We start from the raw sequence: 19,701 nt of genomic DNA on the forward strand, positions 1-19,701 counted from the left end.
GAAGAGGCTGGCTGGGACAGACTGGGAAACATACAAGCCCAGGGGCAGATGTATGGGACAGGGGATGTCTAACTGAATCTAAAGGAAGACGCCCATTCATGCCCCAGCTAAAATCAATGCAAGCTAGTCTGTAGGAAACAAACAACTTCAGACACTTTGGAGCCGATAGTTGTATAAAATCGTTCAATTCCAAATCAGTGTTCAGGCACAACATTCCACACCATTGTGCTACATGCAAACCTGTTTCATCTTGGATGTAAAAAATCCATTCACACGACTATGCAAACTAAACGGATATCCATCCAAGGTACATGTCAGACATTTCAAAGCCATCAAAACCATTCACCTCAATAGAAAAACCTACTCGAATGCTCAGGAAGCTGATCCAGCCCCAACAGGAAGAACAGCAGCTCAATTTATTTGGTTGGAGATAAGGAGGGGGGATCCTGCAGTTGGGTGTAACTGGAGACCCCGAGCCCAGCAGAGCACTGAAGGAGAAGCAAGTGAAGGAGAAAGAAGTGAGTGAAACAGGAAGAGAAGGAAGAGAGAGAGAGAGAGAGCCATCCCCGCAGCTACTAACAGAAAAGGGATCCCAGATAGCTACTCTCTCCAAGAACTATCTGCACAGCTATCTCCCTGAAACCTCCTGACACAGGGCTGTTCTGTACCAGGGGAACCAACGACAGCCAACCACAACGAGCAAATCTGACGACCAACAACCTCCGAAAACCACCGACATGACTGACAAGGCCTCACACAACATCCGGAGGTGAAAACGGCTCATAAAGCCACCACAGAGTAAGAAAATCCAAGTTGTCAAGCTAGACTGAACACCGTTCAAAGTCTCCAATGAAGCATCGGCTACAGCAAGCAGGAGCGGCCAGCTGTATCATTATTTCAATAAACTAGCAAGGAATTTCACATCTTCCATTTTACAAAAGTGTAGTGTAATTGATGCAATTTTTTTGTTAACTATAAAAATTAGAATGTATCACAACCATTTAGAAATCTACTTGAACATGAGACTGATCACCCATTTGTTTCAGGTGCAAATTATGGGGCTGGGATGTTGGTAATTATTTCAATCAAACTGTCTGGACATTTCATGACATGTCTCCAGGACTGATAACTCAGAGGTTTTACAGCTCAGAAACAGCCCATTCGACCCTTTATTTCTGTGCCAGTCATCTAACATCAATCTATCTTAACCACATTTTCCAGCACTTGGCCCATAGGCTTGCATGCTATATTTCAAGTGTTCATCTAAATAATTCTTAAGTGTCTCGAGGTTTCCTGCCTCTATGATCTTGTAAACAATGAGTTCCAGATATCCACAACCCTCTGGGTGAAAAGCTTTCCTGCAAAATCTCCACTCAGCCTTGTTTTTCAAGGACTGCAACTTTCCCTCCACAGTGGTCGAAAACGCACTGGACTGTTTCCCACAACTCACTCCTCACACCCCCTCCTCGCAATAAAAACAAAAACAGAATCTCCCTCGTCCCCATGTATATCCCACCAACCTCTGGGTCCAACGCATCATCCTCTGCCACTTCCGTCATCTGCAATCAGGCCCCACACCAAAGACATTTTTCCATCCCCACCCTTATCTGCCTTGCGGAGGCACCACTCTCTCCGTGACTCCCTTGTCCGCTCCAAACTCCCCACTAGTCCCACCACACCTGGCACTTTTCCCTGCAATTGCAGGAAGTGCTACACCTGCCCCTACACCACACACCTCAACCCCCATCCCAGGCCTCAAGAAGACATTCCACATCAAACAGATGTTCTCCTGCACATCTGCTAATGTGGTATACTGCACCCGCTGTTCCTGTTGTGGCCTCGTCTACATCGGGAAACCCAAGCGGAGGCTTGGGGACCACTTTGTGGAAAACCTCAATTTCCCCCTCCCATTCCTCAGATGACACGTCCATCCTGGGCATCCTGCAGTGCCACAACGATGCCACCCGAAGGTTGCAGGAACAGCAATTCATATTCTGCTTGGGAACCCTGCAGCCCAATGATGTCAATGTCGACTTCACAAACTTCAAAATCTCCCCTCCCCCCCACCACATCCCAAAACCAGCCCACCTCGTCTCCACCTCCCTAACCTGTCCTTCCTTTCTCCCATCTATCCACTCATCCCACCTCAACCCCACCCCCACCTCCTACCTACCAGCCTCATCTTGACCTGTCCATCTTCCCTTGACTGACCAAACCCCACCCTAGCTCCCCACCTACACACACCTTTACTGGCTCCATCCTGCCCTCTCTGACCTATCCATCTCCTTTCCACCGATCTGCTCCTTTATCCATCTTCCATCTGCCTCCCTCCATTTATTTCAGAACCCCCTTCCGCTCCCCCATTTCTGAAGAAGGGTCCATACGCAAAACGTCAGCTTTCCTGCTCCTCTGATGCTTCTTGGCCTGCTGTGTTCATGAAGCTCTACACCTTGTTATCTCCTCTCAACCTTCTGCTCCTTAACTTAAAATGAATTCCTTGGTGCCTAATCAAGGGGAAGAGGTTGATCAAGGGAATTCAAGGATATAATCTAACATGTGATACCTTATCAAATTGTTTCTGAAAATCCAAATACATTACATCAACTATTTCCCCTCCATCTATCATGCTTATTGCCTCCTCAAAGAATTCTAGTAAATTTATCAGGCATGATTTCCCCTCCTTGAAGCCATGCTGACTCTGCTTGATCATATTATGTATTTCTAAATGTTCTGTCATTCCATCTTAATGCTAAAAGCTAAAATCCTCCTAATATTAGATGTTAAGCTAACTGGACTATAAGAACCTGTTTTTTGACTCCTTCCATTTCTTAATGAGGCTATACTTTAGATTTTTCAAATGCTTTGGGAAAATAGTTTTCCAGACTCTAAGGATTCCTGAAAGATTATGATCGTTGCATCCATTTTCTCTGTCGCCCCTTACTTTAATATAATAGGATGCAGCCCCTCATGATCACTGTCTTTATCCCATCAGTTTCTCTAGTATTTTTCTACAGTGATAGTTATTATATTCATTCCTCACCTTGATTAGTTAGTAATTTTGGAATGCTGTTCATGTTTTTAACTGCGAACAATGTAATGTGTTTAATCAACTTCTCTTCTATTTCCTTGTTCAGCATAGTTATTTCCCAGTCTAATGCTTTACAAAGCCTAAGTTAACTTTGATGTCTCCCTTTTTTCTTATTTATTTAAAGAAGCTTTTGCTATTCATTTTGATATTACTTGCAAATTTACCCCCAAAGTCCATTTTCTCTCCATTATATTCTGATGGTCATATTCTGATGTTTTTCAAACTTCTCCAATTGCCTGGCTTACCTCCAATCATTGTCACACCGTATCTTTTTTCTTTCAATATGACACTACACTTAACTTCTCTAAGTCAAGAGATAGAGGAAAGGTTTAAAAGTCTCCTGACTAGGGGATAACAGAGGGTCGAGCTCTATAGCAAGCTAAGAACAGTGCATGGGAAAAATTGTGTGCAGCTTTCAAAGCAAAACTGAACCTCTTTGAGGCATAGCATTATTGGATTTGTGTGATCCACTTTTGCACAGCCAGTACAGGGGAACAAATGAAGATTCTCCCATCGAATCAGATTCAAACACAGACAAGACCTGAGTCAACAACAGACTAACATTGTGATAGTTACGAATGTCGAAAAGAATTTGGCTCACATGAAATCATCCACCTGGAGGTACACAAAAGTAACTCATTCTTTTCTGCTTAAACTATCCATGGGAATTTTTGCCTCCTATTCCATTTCTCAACTCACATATTTACTTCTTCCTTAAGGTTTGTATTCCTCCCCAGGACACATGATAGGGTGAACCTTACACTAACTTCTTTGTTGCTCGTGTATAATTTTAAAACAAAGACAGTTGTAATCAGGGAGCATTAACTCTGATTAGTCAACTCATTGCTCTGAGAATCAGTAAGTGAATGGCTAGCTCCCATTTTGCTGCATTGAGACAGATGCATTACATGTGTATGCGCCTTCTATCTACAAAGAACAGGGCCCTATGTATTGTTATATATAGTATCCAATACGCACAAGAGTGCCACACTGCAGGCTTGATTACATTCCTAAATTGATTATCGCACCCTCAGGATTATCCAGTAAATGTTGTCTAACTGCTATTTCACCACAAATGTTGGACACTTGGTTCTGAGTTTTGCAAGTGTACCGGTTGGATACAAAACCCTTGAACTGCTACTTCTGTGAATGAGTGCAAGCTGAGAATCGTTGAGAAAACATTTTTTTTTCTGTTATACTACTTTCAGAAAATTGGATAAAATACTATTTAAAGGAGAATAAAACAAAGTTATCGCACGTTGGAGTTTGGTCAGGCTCTGTACTGTCAAATGGAAATATTAGAGATGGTGGTTACATTATGTCTACATTTGGTTAACGTTTGGGATCAGATGAAATATTTGGAATTGCATTTGGGATTCAGCACTCCTTTGCCATCATTAAAGTAAGCTTTTCCAGTCCCATTTTAATTTGCATACCTGTGCAGGTGGCTGTTGTACATATCCTTGTGGTGGCTGTATCACTTGCTGAGATATGGGCTGTCCAGATCCTGTAAAACCTCCAGGGGGAAGCTGTTGACTTGGTGATGCCATGACGTAGCTAGTTTGTTGGGGTGGCTGAGGTAAAATTGGTGATGGATAAACAGAGCCAGACGGCTGCTCAGGCGCATCTCCTGATGATTGTCGACTTAAACTTATCTGGTTAAACTGGGAAGCCAAGTCTTCACGCTAGAATGCAGGGATAAAAACAAATGAATACTGGGGTCGCCGAGCAATATATCTGGGTGTAATAATGAAGGAAATACTTTGATGACAAATTACATGCCACATGAGCATCACCACAAAGGCACCACAGGACAGAAAACACATTCAATAAACCACAGGCTGTTTGGCTCCATGTCAAGATTAGTGACCAACATTAGAATATCACAATAAAAGAAGTTCTGAATTCAGTAACAATCTTCCAAGTCTAAATGTGCCTCGACTTGATGTTTGTACACTCTCGTCTATTAGTGTTTGCTGGCTAAATTAATAGAGAGGCCTGGACTGATTTGCTGTTCTTTAATCTGGGAACACAAAGGTCACTTGCAAAAATCTTAGCTTTGCCTCAACTGCAAATAAACTAGCTCAGTGCAGACATAGAACATATAGAATATAGAACAATACAGCGCAGAACAGGCCCTTCGGCCCTCAATGTTGCGCCAACCTGTGAACTAATCTAAGCCCCTCCCCCTACACTATCGCATCATCATCCATATGCTTATCCAAGGACTGTCTAAATGCCCCTAATGTGGCTGAGTTCACTACATTGACAGGCAGGGCATTCCACACTCTTACCACTCTCTGAGTAAAGAACCTGCCTCTGACATCTGTCTTAAATCTATCACCCCTCAATTTGTAGCTGTGCCCCCTTGTACAAGCCAACATCATCATCCTCGGAAAAAGGCTCTCACTGTCCACCCTATCTATTCCTCTGATCATCTTGAATGTCTCTATTAAATCCCCTCTTAGCCTCTTTCTCTCCAATGAGAACAGACCCAAGTCCCTCAGCCTTTCCTCATAGGGCCTGCGCTCCAGACCAGGCAACATCCTGGTAAATCTCCTCTGCACCTTTTCCAATGCTTCCACATCCTCCCTGTAATGGGGCGAACATTTTAACTGTGTTGAAACAGTCTTTGCATTGGATAAACCTACAAAGTTGGATCTTGGCTTTGTATAATTATGTAAAAAGTGATCGCGGATCAGCAGCTGATTTTCATTTCGATTGAAGTCATTAGATGTATAGATTGAAAGTAATTTAAAATGTGTTACTCTTTTTTAATGCCCCTTTTTACACTATTATAGCAAGTCAAAATTTAGGGCATTTTGGGAAGTACACATCTAATTTCTAAACACAAAGTTAAGGCCACTTCATTAAAGTTCTTTTTCAAATCGTAGATAGGCAAACAAGGAAAAACAGCAGGTTCTTCTCTGCATATTTAGTTGCCTAAAAAATTAAAATGCTGCAACTGCCCTTTTTCTGGCATCGCAAGAGTATAATGTTGAACAATTCCCTGAAAATAGCTGTGTGGAATTGTGAAACAAGATGTAAATGTATGGGTGTGTATATCTTGTCAGTGGGGAGCGTTGTAAAATGCCACTTTTCAGCTTCAGCCTCAACATGGAGTCAAATACATTTCTCACTTACACTGTACAAATATTTCAGCAAGTAATACAGATTTACCGTCAGCCATGAACTGCCAACTATAGTTAATGCAGTGAACAATCACCATTGAAAGTGAAGCAAAGCACACAAAAACATACTGCAGTTATGTTCATATGCATATTGCAAATGTTAGAATTGCTGTGTGAAAGGGATAGAATGAAACGTAGTAAGTACCACAGGAAACTGCTGCGTCGGTGAAACTGGTAGGAGATGCTGAGGAGGGTACGAAACTGTTGGATACTGGACAGACTGGGAAGAAGGCTGAATAGCTTGTACTGGCTGAGAAGAGATTTAATCACCAGTGTCAGATATTGGATATACAATTCAGTGATACACGAGAACAGAAAATCAAAGGAAACAAAAGAATAGTAAGTGCCAGTGATAGCATATTTAAAAAAAAATAGCTCTTTGAAATGATTAATCTGTATTGTCATATGTGCCACGTATTCCAACAATCATAAAACATTCTGGTCACTATTTAACGACAGGGAAAAATTACAGATTGATTTAAAGCATGAAGCCGAATGAGATTGATGAAGAGAGAAAAATGAATAAGCTAAGCCCGCAATCAAATATTAAAATATCTTCGAAATTGATTCAGATGGAGTTTGTAGTAAACAAATGGGCCCTGTGCCATCGCTAACAATTAACTAAATGTAATCCCGTTGTGCGTATGAGATCTGAGGCAGACACTCAGCTCGGGGGCAGTAGCAATAAGCTGAAGCAATAGGCCTGCTGCCTGGGCCGGCCTGCAGAACCCGACTGTACCTTCTGGAATTCTATCCGCGGAATGTGCCCATCATGGGGGGACCAGGTATATGGTGAGCAGCTCGAGAAGGTGGAGGAAGGGGAAGAGGAGGAAGAAGTTAAGCAAAAACCGAAAGAACTGCAGACGCTGTAAATCAGGAACAAAAACAGAAGTTGCTGGAAACGTTCAGCAAGTCTAGCAGCAACTGTGAAGGAAAAAAGTCAGAGTTAACATTTCGGGGCCGGTGACCCTTCCTCGGAACGTTAACTGATCCTTTTCTTCACAGATGCTGCCTGACCTGCTGAGCTTTTCCAGCAACTTTGTTGAAGAAATTAAGCAGTTGGAATCAACACAGCCACTGTCGGGCTGGAGACAGTGGGAGCTGGAGATGCTGGAGAATCTGAGATAACAAAGTGTGGAGCCGGATGAACACAGCAGGCCAAGCAGCATCAGAGGAGCTGGAAAGCTCTTTCCCTTCTTTAGGGTCCAGACCTGAAGCGTCAGCCTTCCTGCTCCTCTGATGCTGTTTGGCCTGCTGTGTTCATCCGGCTCACACTTTGTTATCTAACTGTCAGATTGGGCTGCGTATGCTTATCTCATCAGATTTCATTGTATATGTTTAAATTGGCAGGCAGCACAAAGCTGACACGTTTTCAGCCCAACCTGATATATTTTCCCATGATTCTCACCATATTGTTACTCTGGACATGAAACACCTGCCACGATAAGTAAGCTTGTGTTGGGGGCTGGTGGTAAATGTGAAGGGGGTGGTTTAGTAGGTATACGCAGTGTCTGACTCACCTGTGGCACTAGATGATTGGGCATCTGCTGCTGCTGCTGCTGTGATGCACCCTGCTGCTGTGCTTGCCCAGGAAGCTGAGTTCTAATCGACTGTGGGCCACCAGGAGGATTGTAAATGGCAGGTGTGCCATCGGGGTTCACAAAGGGTTGACCTACAAAAGGACCCGATAAATCCAACATAGAGAATTTATCTAATTTAAATGTTTTCTTTGAAATGACCTACAATAAAATATTTGCAGATTTAGATGCACAGTATAGATTTAACATTACATGTGTGTGTGTACTTGGCGACAAAAACATGACATGGGAAGGGGAGTCCCACAGAGAGTAATCTCCTTTCTCCTTCCTCTGACTCTGAGACCCCTCCAGTCCATTATCTGTTTCATTAGACTCTTGTGAATCATAGGTCTGCGGTGGGTGCATTACTGGCAGCAGGCAATATCCTGAAGGTCCTCTATTCTGGGAAAGACCTGATGCTGACCAGTTCAGCACCTGATGGGCATTCAATTTTGATGGACCTTTCCAACCAGGGACAATAGCTGGCTACCATCAGTTGTCCAGTTAGCAGGTCATATTACATTGCCAACTTTAAATGGCACTGAGTTTATGACAGAAGACTACATGATAAGGGAACACACATTTCAATTTAATTATAAAAAATATCCAAATAATCAATATTAAGATATGCTCCTGATCTCCTAACAGAGAGCAATGATTGAAGGTTAAGCAAGGCACAGAGGTACTGCCCATGTTTTGAAGTGAATTTCTGATCTTTGAGTGCAGTTCTTCACTGTACATTTGTAATGTACTCATTCAATATGTGGTTCACCATCTTATTCAATTCTCAGTTGGTTTCAGTGCTGACGTGATTGTCTATACTGCTGTATTCTCCTTTTTTTAGTGTTGCAACATCCTGCTGACAGCCTTTCCTGCCCTGTAGCCCCACCAAAATGTGCCTGAAAAGCAGTTACTTCCATTGTGAAATTATATGGTGAGAGACACAAGAAGATTCAATCTGCCATGTGGCACACATTTTCAAACAACAGCATTTATTTTGGAGGGGTCGTAGTCTTCAAAAACAACTGCGACTGCGCAACTTCAATCACAGGAAGGGGCCTGGCAGCCTCAAAGCCCCCTGCCCTTTACTTACCTGCCTCTATAGCCACTGCTTCTTACAAGTGAAAGGCCCAACTGACCCTCCACCTGAGAAAGCGAGGGAGCCGCTCTTAATTAGGCAGTTAGTGAGGGGGGCTTTCAACAGCACAGTGGTCATGTCACTGACCCTTGACCAGGAGGTTCCTGAGGTGCATAATAATGTCACTGAACATTAGAAGAGTAGGAGGATACAAACCTGCCCTCAGGCAGTGATGTGGCCACCCCAGGAAAAAGCACCTTGTTTGACCACTTCCTGTATACTGTGGGCTTTTGAGTCTTTCAGTCTGTCAAGGAGCGTTCAGACAACCACAAGGAAATTCTTGCCCATGCATTCTATCTTCTTTCACATAATACTTTGATGTTTTTGTATTGCTAAATTGGAAAACGTCAGAAAATTAGGCAGGTAGAGCTGGTTCTCTACAGTATTGGCTGATGAGGTGAAAGATGTAAATCCAGCTCTTGCTGGTGAGATAGTCTAATCACAACATGACCGGTTTACATTGGAAGCTTCTACTATAAATATGCATACAGGAAGCAGTAATAGATGACCCTGAAATGATTCTAATTTGACATCAGCAGACCAGATTTTGTGGGCAAGGGAAGTGCACAAATAGAAGATTTTTATATATTCTGGAACATTGAAGAGTGTTCGGGAACTGATGCTGACAGCTCTGAGGTCAGTGGAAAAGGATTACATGTTCTCAAAGACAGTAGGTCTCGACTCCATTTTCTCCCCCTTGGTCCAACAACTCCCCACTTATATCCGTGACACCACCCTCGCCCTCCACTTCCTCCAAAACTTCTGATTCCCCGGTCGACACACCTCATCTTTCCCATGGACATCCAGTCCCTACACACTTGCATTCCCACACAGATGGCCTAAAGGCCCTCCGCTTCTTCCTGACCCGGAGGCCCAACCAGTTCCCCTCCACTGACACCCTCATCTGCCTTTCCGAACCCGTCCTCACCCTCAACAACTTCCCTTTCAATTCCTCCCACTTCCTACAGACAAAGGGGGTGGCCATGGGTACCCGCATGGGCCCAAGCTATGCCTGCCTCTTTGTAGGTTATGTGGAACAGTCCCTCTTCCGCACCTACACAGGCCCCAAACCCCAACTCTTTCTGGGTTACATTGATGACTGTATCGGTGCTGCCTCGTGCTCCCAAGAGCAGCTTGAACAGTTCATCCACTTCACCAACACCTTCCACCCCAACTTTCAGTTCACCTGGATCATCTCTGATATCTCTCTCCTTGCTATACCAAAACAGAATCCCCCTCATCCTCACGTACCACCCCACCAACCTCCAGATACAACGCATCATCCTCCGACACCTCTGCCATCTGCAATCCGACCCCAACACCAAAGACATTTTTCCTGCCCCACCCTTACCTGCCTTCCGGAGGGACCACTCTCTCAGCGACTCCCTTATCTGCTCCACACTCACCTCCAACCCCACCACACTCAGCACACTTCCTTGCATCCGCAGGAAGTGCTACACTTGCCCTCCACACTTCCTCCCTCACCCCCATCCCAGGCCCTAAGTAGACCTTCCACATCAAGCAGATGTTCACCTGAACATCTGCTAATGTGGTATATGCATCACCTGAACATCTGCTAATGTGGTATATGTTCCTGTTGTAGCCTCCTCTACTTTGGGGAAACCAAGTGGAGGCTTGGGGACCGCTTTGCACAACATCTACACTTGGTTTGCAACAAACAACTGCACCTCCCAGTCGCAAACTATTTCAACTCCCCCTCCCACTCCTTAGACGGCACATCCATCCTGGGCCTCCAGCAGTGCTATAACGATGCCACCCGAAGGTTGCAGGAACAGCAACTCATATTCCGCTTGGGAACCCTGCAGCCCAATGGTATCAGAATGGACTTCACAAGCTTCAAAATCTCCCCTCCCCCCGGCCACATCCCAAAAGCAGCCCAGCTTGTCTCCACCTCCCTAACCCGTCCTTCCTCCCAGCTATCCCCCGCTCCCACCTCAAGCTCCACCCCCATCTCCTACTTATGAGCCTTATCCGGCCCTCTTGACCTGTCCATCCTCCATGCACTGATCTATTCCCTCCCTAACTCCCCACCTACACTCACCTTTGCTGGCTCCACCCCAGCCTCTTTGACCTGTCTGTCTCTTCTCCACCGATCTTCTCCTCTATCCATCTTCTATCTGCCTCCCCCTCTCTCCCTATTTATTTCAGAACCCCCTTCCCCGTCCCCATTTCTGAAGAAGGGTCTAGCCCCGAAACGTCAGCTTTCCTGCTCCTCTGATGCTGCTTGGCCTGCTGTGTTCATCCAGCTCTACGCCTTGTTATCTCTTACACTTTCTCAAAGTTCAGATCTCCTTTTAGGCTTTGGTGGTAAGAGTCCCTCTCTATTTTCCATCTTTCAGCTATTGAGAAGCAAGGAGCAAAAGGGAAGAATCGTAATGAATACTGGCTGATCTCTGCCTACTTGTGCAATTATATTGGTAATCACTTCTGTGAGACATATACTCCCAAATATGACTGAGTGGGTGTATTTAAATAAAGCAGTAACTATGATTTGATAGTGTAGGCCAGAATGAAGCAGGATATATTTCAGTCTGTACTTAGCATACAGCCAGCATTACTTCAGATTTCAAATTGAAAAGAACATTTAAGTCGGCAAGGGAGAAACTTAATTGAATAATGGGCCAGATGGCGGCTAGTTTTAATTGTGCTGTTCGAGAATCTTATTTGGATTTTATTGTTGTTTGGGAGGTTAGAACCTTTGAGCTCTGTGGGTGTTGGGTTTCTGCTGCAGTATGTCATTCCCCTTTCCTTTATCCTTCTCTCCATTCACACCCAATTAAACAGGAAGGTCAGAGATACTGCAAAAAACTTGACTCGAATATAACAGATATCAGGGAGCATCCATAACTATCATTTTATCACTGAGATTGTATTTAATACATACATATGCACATGCATAAAACATATTTTTTAAAAAAATGAAACAGGTTTATCAGTTAATAAGCAGATTGTGTTTCTTCACATGTTTATGAAAAAAGGATAACTATGGATGGTCACAAATATTGCTTGGGTTTCTATTTGTCTTCATATGTAGTAACAGTTGCACTAACCTGTGTGTGGGTTTAACAGAATACTGCCAGGTGGTATACCTGTAGCTTCCAAAGGAAGCAAAATGTAGCTGGTGTTGGTAGGTGTCACCTGTCCACCCATTCCACCATCTGGGTAGGAGACTGATCCTGTAGAGCTGACTGGCGCTGGGACAACAGTTGCACTCTGTAGTGGCTGATGGTTCCGTGACAATGAACCTGAGGAGCCTGCGCTACTGGAAGACTCGGAACCTGGAGAATGCAAAACGATTGTCAAAACGTACTTGGCGGAAATACAACCTGCTGTGCATATATTACTTGCTTCCTAGCAACGTCACAAATGGCCCCAAACTGAATGATTTATCTTTTCCCTCTTGCACATTTTCTATCGCTTCAGGTAACTTTTCCTTCACAGGAATAGGGGTAGGTCACTTAACCTTTCAGATCATGAATGGCCTGCCTGCATTCGCTCTAGACCCAAAGCCTTTAAAACTTTGGATGACAAAAAGCAATCTGAGCTTTAGAAATAACAACTGCTGTTTGTAAACAAGAATTGCAAACTTTTATATCATTCTTTGAGTGGAAAGATTTCATAATTTTACTCCTGTCACCAAATTTTAGACCATGACCCATAAAATTAGAGTCCCCAATTATCAGAGTAATTTCTCTCGGTGTATCTGATCTGTTTCCTGAGCATCTTGGGAAACTTGAATTCAGGTACATTAACCTCCTAAATTAGAGAGAATACTACTATGTGTAATCACTCCTCGAAATTCAATCCTGGCGTTCATATAGCTCATAAAGCTAGAATAAACTCCCGCTGAGACCAAAATATATTTACTCAGTTACAGTTACCAGGACTGCTCACTGTTCCAGGTATGGTCCAACTAGGGTCTATTTTACACTGGAAGCCAGACCTTTACTCACTCGTATTCTATTCCTCAAGACATAAAGGCCATCATTCATTAGCTGTTTGTTTTTTTATATCTCGTCGTTCACGACATTTCACAATGTATGCACCTAGATGGTCAGGCTTTAAAGAGAGTAAGGACTGAAGGTGCTGGAGAATCTGAGATAACAAGGTGTGGAGCTGGATGAACACAGCAGGCCAAGCAGCACCTTAGGAGCAGGAAAGCTGATGTTTCAGGCCTAGACCTTTCTTCAGAAATTGTTAAGGGTCTAGGCCCAAAACATCAGCTTTCCTGCTCCTCTGATGCTGCTTGGCTTGCTGTGTTCATCCAGCTTCACACCTTGTTTCCTCTGTTCAGACTTTCACTGTTTCTATTTTTCATGTCGAAAGCATTATTGCGCATCATTTTAACTCCAGAGTGAGTGATCACGTAATTGTCTACATTGACAACTATTTGCCAACAGTTTTTTTTTCAATATTTTGTTAATCTACTATTATCTCTTTGTAAATGCTGTGTTTCCATCTGTACTACTTACCATTGACATCCATTTGTTTCATTGGAAAATTTAGATATGTAGTCTTCTATTCTGTTCCGAATGCTTAAGAAGTGCATGAATAATTGGGTCCCCAACACATAGCTGCCCGTTAGCCCTAAACGGATTCTTCCATTCAGCCAATTTTCTATGCAGAGCAATAATTTGCCTTGAATTCCTTGAAATTAATCTTTAGCTAACAATCTGTTATAAAAGTTTCTACCATACGTCTTTGGGATGTTCATATCAACAATATCCACAGACACTACTTCAGTCACCTCATCAAAACGAAATCAATCGAGTTAGGTACAATTTACATGAGAAAATCCATTTGGGCTCTCACCTGACATTTTCAAGATGTTCTATCACCCTGTATTGAATGATAAACTACAGTCATTATCTGACAACAGGCATTAGGCTGTAACTTTCTGGTTTTGTTTTGTCATGTTTCTTAAATACTGGAATGACAGGACAACGTTCAATCTATAAAATGGTTCCCAAATCGATTGCACTTTGTCTGTAATATTCTTATCTAATTCTGGAATGTTGTGTTCGGTTTGGGTCGCCTTGTGGTAGGAAACTGGACAGAGTTCACACTTCCGCTCGGTTCGCAACAAACAACTGCACCTCCCAGTCGTGAACCATTTCAACTCCCCCTCCCATTCTTTAGATGACATGTCCATCATGGGCCTCCTGCAGTGCCACAATGATGCCACCCGAAGGTTGCAGGAACAGCAACTCATATTCCGCTTGGGAACCCTGCAGCCCAATGGTATCAATGTGGACTTCACAAGCTTCAAAATCTCCCCTTCCCCCACTGCATCCCAAAACCATCCCAGCTCGTCCCCTCCCCCCACTGCATCCCAAAACCAGCCCAGCTCGTCCCCTCCCCCCACTGCATCCCAAAACCAGCCCAGCCTGTCTCTGCTTCCCTAACCTATTCTTCTCTTCCTCCCACCTCAAGCCGCACCTCCATTTCCTACCTACCACCTCATCCCGCCTCCTTGACCTGTCCATCTTCCCTGGACTGACCTATCCCCTCCCTACCTTCTCACCTATACTCTCCTCTCTAGCTATCTTGTTTTCTCTCCATCTTCAGTCCGCCTCCCCCTCTCTCCCTATTTATTCCAGTTCCCTCTCCCCATCCCCCTCTCTGATGAAGGGTCTAGGCCCGAAACATCAGCTTTTGTGCTCCTGAGATGCTGCTTGGCCTGCTGTGTTCATCCAGCTCCACACTTTGTTATCTTGGGTTCAGAAAAGATTTGGCAAGATATTGCTGGCAATGGAGGTTTTGAATCACAAGGATAGGTTGAGTGAGGGGTGACCTTATAAAGATTTATAAAATCATGAGGGACATACATAAAGTTAACAGCAAAGGTATTTTCCCTAGGGTGGGAGAGTTCAAAAATAGGAGGCATATTGTTAAGGTGAGAGGAGAAAGATTTATAAAGGATATGACAGGCAACTTTCTTTACATAGAGAGTGGTTAATGCATGGGCAGGTGGATGCAGATACACTTAACATGTTTAAAGTACATTTGGATAAGTACAGAATAGGAAAGGTTTGGAGGGATATGGGCCAAACACAGGGAGGTGGGACTAGTTTAGTTTAGGAATGTGGTTGGTGTGGGCTAGTTGGTCGAAACAGTCTGTTTCCATGCTGTATGACTCCAAGGCTACTCCTTTTAATTTCCTAGCTCAGAAACTGTTTGGTTCCTCTGATGAAGGGTCTAGGCCCGAAACGTCAGCTTTTGTGCTCCTGAGATGCTGCTTGGCCTGCTGTGTTCATCCAGCTTCACACTTTATTATCTTGGTTCTTCAGCCTAATCACTCTTTACTATCACTACTTTCAGCATTTTTTTCTTTGTTTGTATCAATTTCAGTCCATCCCTGTCCCTGACTAAATATTTGTTTTCTTGGGACATTGTGGATCCTGATCTCTTCCCTGAATGAAATACTGACACGAAGTAATTATTCATATCTTTGCCATTTTCTTGCTTGCATTGACAATATCATCATCATCAGTTTTTTCTACTAACAATTTTTAAAATTTCTGTTCATTATGATATCCCTTAAAAATCACTATTCATTGTGCTTTTTTAAATATAGTTTTTACTTGCCATTTTGTAACCTATTGTTGTTCTTTGTACCTTTCTCTGTACCAGATGTGACCTTGCTTTCATATTCATTTTCATGTTCTATGTGGGCACTTAGTCATCCATAGCTGATTTTTTTTTAAGTAAAGTTCCAGAAATGTGGGAGTTTAAATTGATTCTGGATCACGTAATTTAGTTTTTGAATCCCTCCCACTGATCTATCATCTTACCTATTAACACGTTTACTCAGTTAGCTTTGAACAGTCTCAGTTTCACTGCACTGAAGCCTTGCCTAAATCTAGAATCTGGGTAGCTGTTTCATGCTATTCCCTTCTGTACAATGCACATAATATATAATTATATAGGAATCATTGCTAAAAGACAAATCAATGCATCCAAACAATGCATGTTAGTATTTATACTCCACTTGAGCTTCTTTCCATCTTTTTCCACTTAAATCTTCCGTCATAACCAACTATTCCAGTGTCCCTCCTACATCAATTTAGTTTTCTCTTTCATGCATCTACATTATTTGCTTTGGGTGAAGAAGTTTCCTCCGAATTCCCTACTGGATTTCTAGATTGCTAGCTTATTTTGAACATCTCTGGTTAAGCTCTTCTCTAATTAACAAGATGTCCTTTTTGTTATCCCTCCACCACAAAGTTCCATCATTTTTACAGACATCTATTAAATCAATCCCCAAGCTTCTTTTCTTCAAGAGAAAAGAGAAGTAGCCTGTCAATCCTTTCTTGATATGTATCCCCATGCTTTTTTGGTATGATTCTTGCAAATCTTTTCTAGATCCTCCCCACTGCCTCTATATACTTTCTGTACTACGGTGACCATAACAGTTTGTAGAAGGCTAAGAGTGTCCAAAGGTTTGTCATAGGTTTAGCACAAGTTACTTTCAATCCTGTCCCTTTAAAATTAAAACTCACTGCTTGGTTTGTTTTAGTTTTTGTGGGCTTGCTAACCTGGGCTGCTTTTAGCATTTGCAGTACTTACACTTGGCGATCTCTTTGCTCCTCGACTTGCCCTAGATTTCCAAATCCTTCAAATATTAAGTGACCTTCCTATCTTAACTAACGATATGTGCAACTTCGCATTTACCCATGTTGGATTTTTATTTATTTCAGTTATTTCCCCATTTTGCAAGTTTATTAACATCTTGGAATTTGTGGTGCTCATCATGTTCATAATCACTGTTTTTTGTGGTTTTTATAGTGCTATAAAATCCCAAGACGTTAATAAACTTAAAGGATGGGGAAATAACTGAAATAATGAAAATTAACATAGATAACTGTGAGGTAATATGTATTGTCAGGAAAAAAAAACTATTCTAACGTACTCAATAAATTCTCTACCTTTGTAAAATAGGTTAAAATTTGTGTTTGACTCCTTATGAAAGTTAAATACTCCCATTAACCTCATTTATCTTTACTACGCAGTTATCTATATCAGCATTTATAAAACCTACCACTTCTGAGCTGCTACCTAGGTACTTATAGGTTTGTCCCATTGTAGTCTTATTTCCTATTTCTTATATCTATCCAGAAAGTTGCAATTGCTTGCATACCTCATTATATCCTCTCAAATTGTCTTTTATGTATCACGAAGCACTAAAATCATGTCAATCCACTTTGATTTCTCTCTCTTCCTTGTACACTTTATAACCTAGTACATGTGGCTCCTGACCACCTTGTGTCGGTGATGACAATTGTGTCATGCTGAGATAAGTTTCAATCTGCACCTATCTCATCATTACCCATACATTTACACACTGACTTGAGCCACATACCATAACCTAAGGTCCACTTTCATATTTTATTCATTTTCTCAACATTCTCTTTCCAGATAATAACTGTTTCATTTTTTTTTTCAGTTTTCCCTTTAACTGCAGTGCTTAAAGCACAATTTCACTCCCTTCCTTCCTGGGATTTCTGCTCCAGTTAGGACGCAGTCGTGGAAACATTGTTTATTTTTTCATTTAGGGTCTCCATCCAAGTTTTGCGGATTGGAAGAAGGCACAAAGAATTTTGCCTCTTAGAAATACAAACATATTCTGTCAATACTGTCATTTAGATGGCTTTGCTGTATGTTCTGTATTCTTTAATAGACAGTAAAGACATCTTAACTGTTTTAAAATAGTGAACAATATTATAGCATTGATCTCCAATTGCAGGAGGTGTCACGAGGTGATATGAACCATTCATTGTTACATTTGGCAAACCTTGTACAACAATTCTATTTGGTACCTCTGTTAAAAACGCACCAGTTGTTCAAGAAACACAAGTACTGTAAGTGTGAAACTTATTTGCTATTTTAACAAGAGATACAATGAACATATTTTCTTATTATCTTAATTGAAGTTTGAGATTGGAAGAGCCGATTGCCAGATGATATATGCCACCCAGTCTAGAAACATCCAGAGTAGCAAATTTAAACAAAAACATGACAAGAACTTAAGTGACTCGCAATTTTGGCTGAAATGGGGCCAGCGCAAGTTGGTATCAACCATGCCTTTGGAAAACTGCAAAAATAGGGAGCAAGAAAAAAAATTGGAAGAATACACAATTCATGCATACACTGTTGTGCCAGTCCTACATCAGGCACCAGGCAGAACTGCCCCAAAATCATGATTATATGCTCCAGCAATGAGGAAATGCATAGTGGGGAGAATCAAATCTAAAATTACAACAGGGAGATATAAAAAGATATCCCTCACTTTTATCAAGATCTGTTCTGAAGATACAAGCACAATAAATGCTGGAGAAGCTCAGCAGGCTTTGCAGTATCTGTGGCGTGAGAAACAGAGTTAACATTCCGAGTCTGTTCTGACTCTTCAGAACAATTGCTGAGTTTTTCCAGTATTTTCAATGTTCATGTCAGATTTCCACTTCTGCATTTTTTTTGCTTTTAGTTTTCTTTGACAATGCTTTGTTAGAGGGTCAGCAGCATTACCGCTAACACACAAAAGCTTTAATGCCACCACAACATCATTCCTGCTGAAGCATTGAATTAGCTATGTTAGGTTGTGATGGTTATTTCTCAATCGCTGTAATGAAATGCAGTGAAGCAAGACTCCGCTAACGGACCTATCGAGTACCAGCTACCTGTTTTAGAGAGTTTGCCTGTGCTCCTGTTACTGTTTGTACTGTCACCGCGTGTTAACACAGTGATGCCACCAATACTTGCTGTCTTCGTCACAGGGGGTTTCAAGTTTCGATTTGAGCTGTCTGAATCAGTGCTGCTCCACGGTCGCTGGTCTGTCCACTTCACATCCAACTCTGTACTGCTCTGCCGACTACTTGAGGTCTTTCCTGTTCCATCTCTATTACTCCTGAAACAAAAAAATTGGACAAAAGGCACCATTGACACCAGTCTTCCTGCTGAATTGGTTGAAATCTCATTTTTATTTGCATCATAACAAACCTAAATAGCTGCCTCTTTTTCTGCGTGTCACTGAAAGTACTGATATCCTCTAGAATGTAGCTGGGAAAACAAAACATAAAGAAAAAATCTTAATCAAGCACAATATACCTCTTTCATTGTTTAATTGTCATTAAACAATCCACAAAACAAGTTTCTATGTGTAGCCATGATCTTTGTAAAACATGACACTTGGTCACAGCTGGGCAAGAAACATCCGAGATTTTCCCCAATAGGTATCAGCGTGCAGATCAATCCAGATGTTCTCATGTGGCACTTTGTACATAGGTGAAGAATTTGGGTAGTATTAACATAAAGTTATCCAAAACAGAATGATAACTGCTGTGTGATTGACTGGGAAATATGGAATGACAAGAAATACATTTAAGGAGGCAGTACAAATAAGAATATGTCTTTCCCTTGCAGTCTGAACTCAATCCTAACCTCGTAAAGTGGATTATTGTGTCACTACTCCATTCCAAGGCAGAGGAGTGCCGACCGAGCAGGATTGGGAATCAACTTATTAATTACAACATTAGTTGAATAGAGTAACATATGGACAAGGACTGGGCATATTAAATTTACAATTTAAATTGAAAAGGAAAGAATGTGGAGACTGCTTTTATATAATGGCATGTAGTGCGGGCAAAAGAATAAAAGATGCAAACTGATGAAAACATTGTTTTTGTCTTT

The 19,701-nt window shown here is 42.1% G+C and overlaps 1 protein-coding gene across 21 annotated transcripts in view; it reads right to left on the bottom strand.

Annotated features, from left to right (window-relative positions):
• Positions 1 to 19,701, bottom strand: part of LOC125451860 (cAMP-regulated phosphoprotein 21-like) — a 405,355-nt gene that overhangs the window by 43,975 nt on the left and 341,679 nt on the right. For 18 of the 21 annotated variants that reach the window (XM_048529526.1, XM_059645782.1, XM_059645784.1 and 15 more), the window contains 6 exons: positions 19,012 to 19,071; positions 18,690 to 18,919; positions 12,066 to 12,293; positions 7,800 to 7,951; positions 6,425 to 6,529; positions 4,525 to 4,773 (listed from right to left, as the gene is read on the bottom strand). In XM_048529526.1, coding sequence (XP_048385483.1) covers positions 4,525 to 4,773; positions 6,425 to 6,529; positions 7,800 to 7,951; positions 12,066 to 12,293; positions 18,690 to 18,919; positions 19,012 to 19,071 — 1,024 coding nt within the window. The remainder of the gene's footprint in view (positions 1 to 4,524; positions 4,774 to 6,424; positions 6,530 to 7,799; positions 7,952 to 12,065; positions 12,294 to 18,689; positions 18,920 to 19,011; positions 19,072 to 19,701) is intronic. The other 3 variants (XM_048529538.2, XM_048529536.2, XM_048529534.2) reach the window with 1 other exon arrangement.

The sequence above is a fragment of the Stegostoma tigrinum genome, chromosome 5 (genome assembly GCF_030684315.1).
Source record: "Stegostoma tigrinum isolate sSteTig4 chromosome 5, sSteTig4.hap1, whole genome shotgun sequence".
NCBI lineage: Eukaryota > Metazoa > Chordata > Chondrichthyes > Orectolobiformes > Stegostomatidae > Stegostoma > Stegostoma tigrinum.